Source organism: Carettochelys insculpta, chromosome 1, assembly GCF_033958435.1.
Source record: "Carettochelys insculpta isolate YL-2023 chromosome 1, ASM3395843v1, whole genome shotgun sequence".
NCBI classification, from domain to species: domain Eukaryota; kingdom Metazoa; phylum Chordata; order Testudines; family Carettochelyidae; genus Carettochelys; species Carettochelys insculpta.
The window spans coordinates 133,860,909-133,874,228 of NC_134137.1; the positions used below are offsets into that span (position 1 = coordinate 133,860,909).

The 13,320-nt window shown below is 44.9% G+C and overlaps 1 protein-coding gene across 1 annotated transcript in view; it reads right to left on the reverse strand.

The window, feature by feature from the left end:
* Positions 1-13,320, reverse strand: part of SLC9A7 (solute carrier family 9 member A7) — a 116,958-nt gene that overhangs the window by 7,147 nt on the left and 96,491 nt on the right. The window contains exons 14-16 of the mRNA XM_074983303.1: positions 11,216-11,279; positions 7,388-7,470; positions 4,074-4,179 (exon numbers count right to left, since the gene is read on the reverse strand). Of these exons, the coding sequence (XP_074839404.1) occupies positions 4,074-4,179; positions 7,388-7,470; positions 11,216-11,279 (253 nt within the window). The remainder of the gene's footprint in view (positions 1-4,073; positions 4,180-7,387; positions 7,471-11,215; positions 11,280-13,320) is intronic.

Sequence of the window (13,320 nt, forward strand, 5' to 3'; positions counted from 1 at the left end):
TTTCTACATAACTTTATTCCCATTTGTCAGCATTTCAAGGAAAAAAGGCTTTCCAAATTTTGAAATGTGAACATTTTTGACCAGCTGTAGCAAAAAAGTTATCACCAGGTTTTCACTACCCTGAAAAGCAATTTAAGTTACCTCTGTTGGTTTTATGCCTCAGCGCATCCTGACATCAAAAAGTATGAATCAAGCAAGCTATTGACAGAAAACCTTTGATAAAATTGTAGCTTCGCTGGGATGAGCAGGCAGTAGCACGCAGCTGTGTTTTCAAAAAGAAGAAAGATCCGGAAGGATAAGCTCACTTCAAGTGACAGCAAATATTATACACTTCTATGCAGATATTTTAAAGAAGCCTTAGAAGGCAAGCACTAGTGTTATTTTGTGGGCTGTTTAATTTTTCTGAAAATAAATTACCCTCAGCATGGGAGTAAGACAGAGTCCTTCTAACGTTACAGTCTATTCCACTGGTCCCATTTGTGTCAATAAACCTGTGTTTGAGGAAGTCGGGATTGAAATTTCTGGGCAGCCAGTGCCCAAGAGGAAGCACCCACTATGTAAAACTAGCAAGGTAATTTAAAAACAGTCTGTGTGGAAGCCCTGGAAGCGGGTGCCTGACTGTTACCTCAGAAAATGAGTACCAATAAAAAGGTGGAGGGGTAAAGCTATGGGCTCGTCCGTGGTCTTCTCATCACAGCCTGCAGATCACAAACGCCTCAGGCCAGGCCTACACGAGATCTCAGAACTGGAGATCATTTTACTAAGTAACTTTACTTCTCCCTTTTGGTACTAAGTTTTTGGGTGGGTTAGTAATGCATTTTTAGATAAGTCATTTATTCCTTAATTCTCTCAACTATACAATTTAAGTGCGCTAAACTAAGGGTGTATGCATTACTGGCTGACCTGTTTGTTCCACAACACAACAGACAGGACTGTGCTTCAACTGAATCCCCTATGCCTGGTAAAACTGTCCCCTGGATTGGAGTGAACGATAAGCTGGAGTGCTTACACTTCTGCTGCAGAACCATAAGCAATGCCTGAAAGCTGCAGCATAAGGAGAAGCCTGGAACAACTCGGGGGTTCAGAGATCTGGGAGAGACACCAGTGGCTAAAACTTAAGATGTTTCAGGATTTTTTTCCTCCTAAACCTAAATTTAGAAACACACCAAGTTTACATCCATACACCACATAGCACAGCAGTGAAGAGCACAATGCAGCCACACAGTTGGGCATAGCAATCCATGTCGGAGAGGAGGCAATGGAGAAAGGCTGACCCTTTCACTGCTGAGAGAGCTTTTTCCTGTTGCCGGTCTTTTGCTAATGCGGGGAATGGCTCGAGCGTCAAGGATGTAGCTGAGCCTTTCCCCTATTGCTGTCTGGGGAAGGGCTCTGGCAGCGGGACACTGAGCTGCTAAAAATAGCAGTGCAGACAAGGAAGCATGACTTGGGTATGTAAAGAAGAGCCGTTTAGACTAGAGCAAGTACTCGAGTGCTGGCCGCACCCTTCAGGATTGTCTTTACTCACCTAAACTGTGCTGTGTGGTTTGTTATTTATGCCTGTGTGGGGAGGGCTGTGTGTTACGCAGACTACACGCCACCAAAGACGACACCCAGTAACAGATTAAAAAAGTAGCCATCCTGCAACAAAACAACTTCACAAACAGACTCCAAAGAGAAACTGCTGAGCTGCACTTCATTTGCAAATTTGACACCATCAACCAAGGATTCAACAGAGAGGCTGGCCAATTACAAAAGCACTTTCTCCTCTCGATGTTCACACCTCCACATTAGATACTGATAATGGGCCACAACCTCCCCGACTGCACTGACCTTGTCAACTCAGGCCTTCCTACTGACTGAGACTCCCTCCTTCTCATGAGCCTTCCTCTGGAACCCCCACTCATACATCTGATGAAACGGGTCTTTGCCCACCAAAGCTTATGCTCCAAAATATTTGTTAGTCTATGCGGTGCCACAGGACTTCTTGTTTTTGAAGATACAGACTAACTTGGCTACCCCTCCGATACCTGATATATGAACAGTCAAGCAGCAGATGATTAGGGTAATGCCCCAAAGGAAAACTAAGAAACTGTATGATCCAATTAAAATGGTAAAGTACGTAGGAGTACATTTGGAAGTTTAAATTAGGTAAGAGTAGCAAATAAACCCAGACTAGAGAGTTAAAGGACATCTAAGACATACACACGCCATGATTTGGATCCTTAGTTAATGGATAAAAAGGTGAAGCTGCACTGTAAGAATCTCTGAGATCACAAAAAGACAGCTGCTTAGGCTGCTGGCAGCATACTACTTGGCTTGATGGAAGCCTTCCATGCCAGACCCTATTTTAAAAATCCCAATGGTGCGTTTCAGATGGGAACAAGGCTACCTTTAATGCTTACTGACAGACCAACTGGTGTCATGGGAATTCACAAACTTACATATATTTAAAGTTTGACTTTACCATGAAAAACAAGTTTATGGCACATGCAGAGATATTGGAAGAAAGCTTTTCAAAACTTCTGATGGAGAGTTATAATTCTTTCCTAGATATAGGGGAGTTCTTACGAGTCTGCAACAAGAGCACACAGCACAACACCCATATTTAAATATGGGATAGCATACAAATTTGGATTTGGTCAGAGTAAAATTCCTTTAATCCAGCACAGCCAGGACTGGACAGGTGCCGGATTACCAAGTTTTCCAGACTATTGGACATCACCACCCAGCACTCCTGCAGTTTCTTCACCACCCCATGCTTCACAGCTTTACCACCCCCCATGTCCTCAGCTTCGCCACCACTCCATGTGTTCCCAGCTTCACCACACCCTGCAGCTCTGGCTCCAACCCCTGCACTCCCCGATAGCCCTAACCCATCCCAGGCTTAATCCCCCTACCCCCGTCCCATGGCCCCAATCCACCACCCAAGCCCCCTGACTTATGCGAATTTCAAGGTGCGCGAGGAGTGCAACTCTTGCATATCTCAGGGGACTACCGTATGCCAGACTATTTTTGCCAGATGCCAAGCCATCAAGATTTCCTGGTCATCAGAGGCTGGATTAAAGGAATTTTACTGTGTTTAAAATATTAAGGTTCCATTTACAAATGGTTTATAAAGTGCTATCAGATTTTTCTAAGCAAAGTCAACTTGGGTTGTATGAGTTAGACTGCTGCAGAATACCAGCAGAAGATGCTGGCTGTTCTAGAAGCTATGAAAGCATTATTTTAAAAGCAGCATGCTGACCCGTTGGCCTATCCATCAATAATGAAGTTATTAACACTTCATGATTTATTAACAGGACCTTAATGGAGCATGGGAGTTATGAGAAGGAAGCATTTTACCAAGTTCTCCAGACTGCCTGCTTAAAGGGGGTCATTTGGCTCTCCTAAGAGATATCAAAATACAAGCCCAAAGATAACAAACAGAAATCTTGGTCTTGTCTTAATAATGTTGTACTTAAAACAAGAAGGGATATTTTTAGGGGACTGAAAAGTATATAGGGTTTTGATTGATCATCTTCTAATACGTAAACACTATTTGTATGTGACTTGACAATATCAAACTAGACTGGGTCAGCAACCTCCAGCACGCGCGCCAAGAGTGGCGCACAAGCCGATTGTCATCAGCATGTGAGGCGTGAGCTCAGTCCCTCCCCTACACCCCCATGCAGCCGGGAGCTTGTTCAAAAGGAATGCCTCCTGTGGATTAACCGAAGACCAGCTAATGCTACCAACCACCACCAAAATGGTAAAGCTCCGCATCTTTATTTACTTAATGAAGCTGTTGTAAGTAGAACTGTAACTAGAGGTCAAAAAGTCAAAATCTGAGCACTCTGCCTTGGAGTTGCTGGCACCTGGACTATATTCTCAGCTGGTATAAATCAGTGTATTGCTACTGAAGTAACTTGTGTGATTGATTTATACCAGTAGAAGATATTACCTTATGGACCAAGTCTCATTATTTAGTGCAAAGCAGGATTTGTGACATCTTTTAAGTTATGTAATTTGTCCTATAAAGGAAACTTTTTAGTGGAAGGCAAAAAATGAAGTTAATACTTTGCTGTCATACTTACATCATAAACCTGTGGCGTAGTCAAACAGCGGGCCAGAAAACCACAGCAACTTGGAAGGGTTGTAGTTAGCGGAGGGCCACTATGGGTGAGGATGGGCTTTAAATAACTTTCAGAAAAGAAATTAAGGAAAACAGATGTGTGCTTGAAAACCTCTGTAAAAACAAGCTGTTTTACTGTAAACGAACAATCTAATAACTGAAGCATAGCTAGTTCAAGGACTCAGTATAAACCGGTTACTCAGAAAAATCTAGTAGTTTTGGGGGGTTTTTGCTTTAAAAAACACCAAAGCAGAAAAAGACTTTCCTCTACAGCGAGTTTTCCCATGAGCCTGTTGAAATCCTTTCCCGTCTCTCATACTTTCAACAGAGAACTAGACTCCTCCTTCCCATTCATTCAGGAGACAACAGCTGGATCCATATATGGGCACCGTCTGGAATGGCCTGAAGAGAAAAGCATGCACATCTGGAAGAACTATAGTTCACTATGAGGTTCAGGACAGTTCTTCAGCAGGGCTCGGGACAAGTTCTCCCACAACACATGATGAAACAGTCCCTAGAGTGGCTGAGTTTAGTATGGCTGTGCGCACCATAGGTGTGTCCCCAGAAATCCAAGCGCCTCACCTGAGTTACTGCAAAAACCAGTGTGGCTACATGGGTATAAACAGTAGCTCTGCAGTGTGGATGCCCGCCGGCGAGCCTGGTCCCAGGTGAACTCTGCAGTAGGAAAATACTCTGATAAATGCTCCACAGTCACAAGACTGTGGCACTGCTATAGAAGCAGCATGCTAACCCCTGACTCTCATCAGCAACCTATTGCTCCCTCCCCCCTTCACTGGTGCCAAAGGGCACATTTTAACTGTACTACGTGTAAAATTAAAAGCCAAAGAGTGATAAGAGATTCTATTTCTGGATTCCGGTGTTTCTTTCCAGCCTGCAAAGAGCTTTTCCCAGCCTGCTAGTCACCACTGAGAAACCAAGTGCATGAAAAGCCAGTTTCTTCCATTCAAAATTCAACTGTAGTAAAGGGAACGAAGTCGCTTTAAATTGATGCTTTCCCCTCTCCTGCACCTGCTGGGGATGGTGCTCATGCCAGGGTCAGACAAAAGGAAAATACACGCTGCCAGCCAACCCGGGTTTATAAAGGCACATCCTTGAGGAGGAAGAGAGGGTAGTTTAGTCACTTCAGCTTTCTTCTTAAAAGGCAGTTAATCACTATCGCATCCTCTGAATTATTACCCAGCTCTCTTCACACAGTGAGTGTCAGAAAAGAATGTTAAGTAGCACTCTTAGCCAAGTAGTCTGGCCTGAAAACTGACCTACTGATACTCTGACAGAGGCTCTATCTACTCGAAAAACTGAAGGATTACAAGTAAACAGGCACATGTGCTTCCTCAAGTTATGTCTACACAGCAACGCATGCCCAGGCTTGAGCCTAGCCCTCCTTGTGTCCCCACACCAACTGTGCTACTGTAGGTCTTGGGCTTCGGGTTTTAGGATGTTGCCTGGCTGGAGGGGCTAAGTCCATGTTAAGCTGGGACACAGGGTCTAAGCTCTATTGCTATCCTGTTTGCATGTGGCCCCTGCTTGCTGGAGCATTTCAAAGTCATATATGGATCTAATCCTCACCCAAAAGGGCAATGTCCTTATCCCTATTTTGCAGCTCAGGAACTGAGGCACAGTCTAAGTAACTTGGCCAAGATCACACAAGAAATCTGTAGCAGAGCAAGCACTGACCCCATATCACCCCCATCCCAGATTATTCTGGCTGTTTCTTAATGTACCTGGGCATTGTGTCGTTGTCACTCCCCTACACACACACACACACTTTTAAGCTGTAAATCACAGAGTAAGTCAAATTATTATTAAGTACAGCAGTTGCCCCAGGTATTTATCGCCAGAACAAACTAGAGACAAGAGAGCTATTCATTCAACTGTGAGACATATCTTCTACACAGGGGTGGGGGGAAAAAGGCAGAATGGCAGAAACTGCACCACAAAGGGTGCTTTAGAAGGCACGTTGTGAACATATGGGTCAGATTCTGATACTGATGCACACGAGTAAGTTTGGGTCGCACGTGTTGGAGGGCAAGAGTTGTCTCATGCGTTTTCAGTCCCTCAGTATAAACTCATCACAGAGACATGACTGAAGAACGGGCACAGCTGTCAAGCCTAGGCCAAGACTTTCCAACCTGAGTGCCGCAAGTTGGGCTCCTAAGTCTGTATTTAGGCGCCTCAATAAGCGGTCCAGTTTTTCAAGAGTCGTGGGCTTCCAGAGGCTCTCATTGGCTTTTGCAGAAGTTGTTCCACCCCCTCCTTCCCTGCACATGAACTTCTGCTTAGAGTGTTAGTGTAGCCAGGGACTTTTTGGAGGGTGGCCTGAGAACTTCTGAGTCCCAGACATCTTTCATTATCTACTGGGTATCCTGTAAGGACTCCATCACAATGAAGCAGTACAGCTAATAAAAGCAAAGCAACTGAGCTGGAGACCAGTGGTTCAGAAGAACTAGACATCTCGTTTGGTCGCTGGGCACTAGCAAAAAAATGAGACTTGTTTTGCAAAACAGATCACTGACTTTCTGGACCTAGAATGTGTGATCTGGTTCCCTCTCAATGCTCTTGACACAGAATTCCTTTTCTCAGGAAAATTCTTCTCTTCCAAAACAAGGGGGAAATACCACAGGCCATAATGAAGTAAATTAACTGTTCAAGTTTCTGCCTGGCACTTCAAACCTCTATTGCCCTCTGCTGAACGAGCTTTATCAAACCCCATCTTCAAATCCTTAAAACCACAGAAAACAAGCAGTCCTGTAGCACCTTAAAGACTAATAATTATATATTAGATAATTAGCTTTCGTGCAGAGCTGGGCCTCAGGGCAGGTGAGCTGGGCTGTTGCCCAGGGCTGCTAATTTCAAGGGGGCGCTGAAATGGACCAGGCCATGCGGGGCTGGAGCTAGCGGGCGCTTCCTGTGGGGGGTGGGGGAGGGGCAGGGCTGCAGCTGAGCAGCCTGGTGGCTGGGGGTGCAGCAGCCAGGATGGTGCACCCACCGCCCCCACCACCCAGCAGCCCCTATTAGACCAGGGCTACCAATTAGTTAGGCCCGGCCCTGGTTTCATGGGTAAGACTCACTTCTTCAGATCCGAATAATAAAGAAATGCGTTAGTCTTCAAGATGCTAGAGTGCTTGTTTTTCTCGAAGCTCCAGACCAGGGCTAACCCTCAGAGAATATTAAACCCAGAGAGAATAAATGGGAAAGAACGGCAAATTACATGAGCTTCCATACCTTGAAGCTAAGCATTACTTGTTAAAAGGATACTTGTGATCAAAGCTGTACCATAACCTGAAGAGCCACGCACTTTCCTGTTTCGTCCGGTTTCCTCTTTCAGACTCTGGACCCTCCTGAGAACGAGAGAAAAATATGCACTTGATTATTCCTGGGAACACAAACATACTTCCGTCCAAAAAGTCCACCCCGGTGACAGGCATAATCCCCACTGAAATGAGTTACACCACACTTGTACGGGACTGGGGAGAGGGAAAATTGTTTTTTTAAGAAGACCGGAGTCAGGAACACTGGGCCTGCTGAGACAATACCCCCATCAGATCAGCGAGGGGCTATTCTGCCTGGCTCAGCACAGAAACATAGGCAGAAAATGTAGGCTGTAAGGTCTCTGCACTGGAGGGACACTCATCCTTAATTATTTAACACTAAAACAAAAACAAAAAAAATTAAAAAAAATTATTTGTCCAAATACTAGTCAAGTGACAGATGACTCACTGTGTATTCTTGGGATGAAAAAGTCACTTCCCTTCTTGTGACTCAGCTGATGCAGATGTAGCACTGGGTAAAAACCTAAAGCTGAAAACCTGATGCTGCATCAGAGAGCTAGCCCTTCCTGGGTAAATGTGCTTAAACGTTAGGCCTTATGGTTTGAAACTTTTTACAAAATAAAATGGACTTGAATATTTCCACACTGGTTCCTGTTCATCTCAACTTTCCCTTACTCTGGGTTTCTTTGATATCTTTTGCCATAAGCCTCTCGTTTGATGGTCAGAACAAGAGGCTTTACGACACCTGATGAATTCCAGAGACAAAATTATGCTCTGTCAATGAGCACACAGAAGAGGCTCATCAGCAAATTCATGTATGCTTGATAAACCATATTTGGGGCGAGGTTTGGAAGGGTTTGGTCAATGCTAAATCAGATTAAGTCTCAGAAGCAGTAAACAAGGGTGCTGCTGTGGGGGGGAAGGGAATTGTGGGTGTGATCATCACTCCAAAACTTGCTCATACTCCCTCCACCCCCAGAGCAACCCTCCCACTGCAAAAAGGTCAAATCTTACACGGATACTTGGCTGTTGCTGCTAGTGGCGCTGCAGAGCTGGGCACACAGCCAGCAGCTGATGTTCTTAGGGAACCCAGCTCTGAAGGCAGTGCCACCACCAGCAACAGTGCAGAAGTCTGGATGAGGGCCTACAAAGCACCATCAGGGGAGGTGGAAAGTACAGGGTTCCCCAGAGTGGTCTGAAGTGACCCACTCCAGCCCAGACTCCTGGGTCTCACCCTCCATGGTCACTGTTGACTCTGCTGATGCCACAGGCAGGCTCCTCCCACCCACGCAGCTCTGACAGGCTCTGAGCAGCCAATGAGCGAAGGGGAGGAGCACAGACCAGCCCTGGGGCCAAGCAGCAGCAGGAGGAGACAGGGGAGTGCCATGACCATCAGCACCACGACAACAGCCAGCACAGCAGCACACAAACTGTCCAGCTCCAGTTTCTGCCCCCTGACATGGCCAGAGGGTGGGGCCTTATGCTGGGGGAGCACAGTGCCCCCCCCACCAATTTTGTATTGAGTACACATCAGTCCTCCCCCTGGGGAGAGGCTGGCCCTATCCCTGACATCAGATATAATCCTTTTTAATTCAATAGCAATGGCACAAGCGACTGACCAGCTGCTCTCCAGCTCCATTAAATTTGTCCTTTGTAGCCACTTTGTCTTTTGGCTAGCAGCTGCCCAAGTTAGGCCAGAGAAGCCGACGAAGTGAGAACACCTGGGACTCACTGCTTCACCTCACTGGAGGAATAATGCTGCAAGCACTCTACCACTTCCATGTGCTTCTCATCTAGAAAAGGTGGTGACATCACCACAGAAAGCCTGACTTCTCAACATACACCAGTCACCCCAGATCCCAGGGGACCCATAGCTAATGGTTTTAATTAAGGCTACAGTACACACAATTCCGCAGAAAAAACAGGTCAGAAAGATCCTTTACATTTGCGTGGGGCAGAATGTAGCGCAAATGCCTCATTTTCTCTACTTTTTCTGTAAACGTTACCAATACGAACAGTACACCTTATTTGTTCTAATTACTCCTGCTGCAAGCAGCTCCTTTGATATGGATGAGTCTAACTGAACTGGCTAAGAACGTTACATCATTGCACTGCCATCTGCCCTGGGGTCTTATCCTGGTTCCGCCGCCTTCCTTGGGACTGAGTAGGGCAGAGAGAGACCAGAAAAGGCAGAAAGAGACTTCTGTTGCAGGACCGGGCCTGTTCCGAGACCTTTTTAAACACAAAAGGCCAAATTCAATATTTGCATTACCCTAGTCCCATAGTGCTACAAATCACATACAACATGCTGCGGACTGCAACAGAGTCATAACAGGGATGTATTTGAATCAAACACCCACAAGAAGCTTAACACAGATGTGCAGCAGTAATGACAGCTGCTGCAAGCCCTCGGCAAGGTGGGCCCAGCTCTATGCCCTGGAAGGGGCGGGGCCAATGCTGGAAGGGGTGGGACCAAGGACAGTTAGCCCTCAGCATCACTCGGACTGTGGCACTCCTCCCCCACCCCAAAGCAGCAGCGGTGGTTGCTGCTCCAGGCTCCTTTGAGACACTGGGCCCAGGGGCAACTGCTCCATTTGCCCTCCTGTTGGCAGGCCTGCAGCTCTTTTTGATTGTTATTTACTGGCAACAGGATATAACATGACAGAAGATGAAGCTCATGGAAACTTCACTCTAAATGCAGTCAGCTTGATGTCTATGTATAGACATGTCAGACTACTACTATGCTGTACCCTGAATTTCATGGAACTGAGATCAGGCTCTGGGTAGAAATCGATTACTGTTTTCTGCTGTGCACATGGGTTTCCTCTTTAATAGCTCAAATAAAGCAGATGTCTTTGTTCAGAAGCAACTGCCAGACAAGAAGCTAGAGAGAGCAGTTGATCAAACAATTTACTCCCATTCCAAATACTTGCTGCAAGGGAACTTGGACAGCTGTCATTTGGGTATGACATTTTGTGTGTTGTTTGTAGGCAAAGGAGCCTAGAAAAGTTTATTTCATTTACTGAAAAGATGATTGATGCAGCTTAACACAGATGTACAGTGGTGCCAACAGTTGCCACGGGCCCTGCTCTACACTCAGGAAGGGGCGGGGCCAAGGACAGTTAGCCCTCAGCATCCATGGTAAAGTTATGTGTCACATTCACTTGGTCTTGTAGTGGTAGTCGGTAATACAGGGTGAGCTTAAACTGGGCTGGTGCATTGTAAGAAATAGTGCACAGTAACCTAGTGGTGAGCACAAGCGAATTTTTAGTTTGTGCGTGTGGGTCTATATTGGCCTTTTAGCAAGCCACACCTTGGTACTTTCACACCCTCCCCCACCCTGTGTGTTGCTGCAAGGTGTAGAGGACATCAAGGATTAAATGTGATAATCTGATTCCAGCTACTTCACATGGTTACAAGTGCAGTATTTGGTAGCAGCCACTGAACAGAAGCCAAGGAGACTATTCTTATCCACAGCTCCTAAAAAGGACTGGTTAGAACATTTAAAGTAGCAGGCAAGAATCCCCACAGGAAAAAAAAAAGCAAGCTATTAGACATCACGCAAAAACCTCACAGATGTGGTGTTCTTAAAAAAGATGCAAGGTGGAATGACAAAATTTAGAAGCAAATATCAATATCAGTAACCTGAAATGTGTACATCAGGCACTGCAGTTTTGAGTATATATACACAATGCATCTATCACTAGAAAAAAAAACACCCGTCACCAATGCCAGGCACCCCTCACATTCTTTTTGATTATCTCATTTTATATTTTATTACTAAGCCTGGTAAGAACGTTCTCTCATTACTTACTCCTTGTAAGACTTGAAAGCTGTCGTTGCTGGGTGGGGGATCCTGATCTGGATCAACTCCAACTCTGTAGAGTCATTAGGAAAACAAACAACACAGAGGTAAACAGTTATCAGAGGGTCACGAACAGGCAGAACAGAATGCAGCGTAAGCGGTTAGTTCAGCAGCACTGCACGTTTTTTTGTACGGAAGTCATTTTAGGAAGAGTCTCGATTTATTCCATTATAGTTAGACACATTACAAGCATGGCCCTTTTTCAATCAAACTGAACCCTTTTCCAGACAGCAGATCTGCACTCCGACTCGGTCACCACCCCTCCTCCTTGGCTGACTGCCATCACTCCTGTGTTCTTTAGAACCAGGCCACTTTGTGCACTGGCTAGCAGAGTTATGGCTCGCTGCCTGTTCTGCAGGGAACATGCCTCCCATGTGGCAGACTGCATACATCAGAGTACTGGCCTGAAAGTGGCACAAGCGTATGTGATGATATACACTTTTAGAATTTAGTTCCTAAGAGGGGATCAGCAAATGAGTTTCTTAGCTACATCTTCACTGCCCCCCATTTTGGATCGCCGAAGTGTGAACAGCACAGTGCACCAAAGTGCTGCACGCTGACACCCCCCTGAGAATGGTTCATTAGGGCGATCCTGTTGGAAGAAGACTGTTAACACAAACTGGGAACCTACTAATCTGCATCCACACGGAGGAGCACCAGCCCTGCTCTTTGCTGCGGATGGCTGCTCTTCACACAGCTATAGTGAGAACCATAGAATCGTAGGGCTGGAAGGGACCTCAGGAGGTCATTGAGTCCAGCCCCAACCACTGGGCAGCTCAGACAAGCCTTAAGAAAGCAAATTTATTACCTTAGTTTTCTCTGTCTTTTGGAAAGTGTAATTATCCTCAGTAACATCGGAATTGCCACACTGGCCCAGACCAGTAATCTCTCTAGTCCAGTCTCCTATCTTTCAAGTGATTGGTACTACACAGTTCAGAGGAAGGGGTAGGAAAACAGACAACGGGCAAATACGGACTAGCATGCCCCAAAAGGAACTTCCTTGCTGTAATTATTCAGCTAGTGACTATCTTATACCTGAAGCAGCCCTTCCGAAAGCATCTATTTAGTTATATCCAAGGTAAAGAGATGCTTCTGTTATTCTTCTAGCTGTTAAGTCCTTGCTGAAATCCTACTAACCCCTTGATCTCCAAGATCTCGTGGCACCAAAGTCTGCAGATTAATTGTGCATTCCACACGAATTGGCATTAAATGTATTGTCTTCTAATTTTACTGAATGACTCCTCATATTAAGAGTCCAGGAAATAAATAGGAATAACCTACACGTTCATTTTGTGTAATGCTCACGTTCCCTCTTATTTGATAACTTTTGGCGAAAATGGATTGTTTAGTTTACTCTCAATGCACAGAAGGTTTTCCAGACCACTCATTACACATCTTTAACTCTCCACCGTTTCATTCCTTTTGAGTTGGGATTACCAGAACAGAACAGAGAATCCCAGGTAAGGGACTATCAATGGTGGACAGAAAGGACATGATAAAGTTACAATAAATGGGATAGGGAAGGTAGGTTGAGCGTTACTATTCTGCTTTTATTGATTTAAAAAAAAGGAGGACATCAATGAAAGTGAAAGGGAACAAATGTTCAACTGATACAGAAATGCTTTTTCCACACCTGTGTGATTCTTTGGCGTCCCGCCTAAAAGTACACCACGAAGAGGGGAATGAGGCACTTGAACTATACAACACCATCACAGAACTTCCAAAAATCAATATTTTGGGCTTTAGCCAATTTTTTTCAGTATATAAATTTCTGTTCCAAATGGAAATTTATAAGTTTATAAATTTATAAACTTTACAAGTTTTCACTGCAATTTTCTCTGAGGGAAACCCTCATTTTTGTTGATTTTTCCTTTGCAGACTTCAACCTATTTATTTCCTATTATAAGTTTACCTTCTTTGTCTTCAGTCTGATTTTTGATCCATTTAGCCAATTAAGAGGCTACCAAAATACAGTTTATTGGTTCAATGATTATGCTCACCTTTCAGCCTTTTTTTTTTTTTTTTTTTTTTTAATGTAGAAGACCATTACAGTA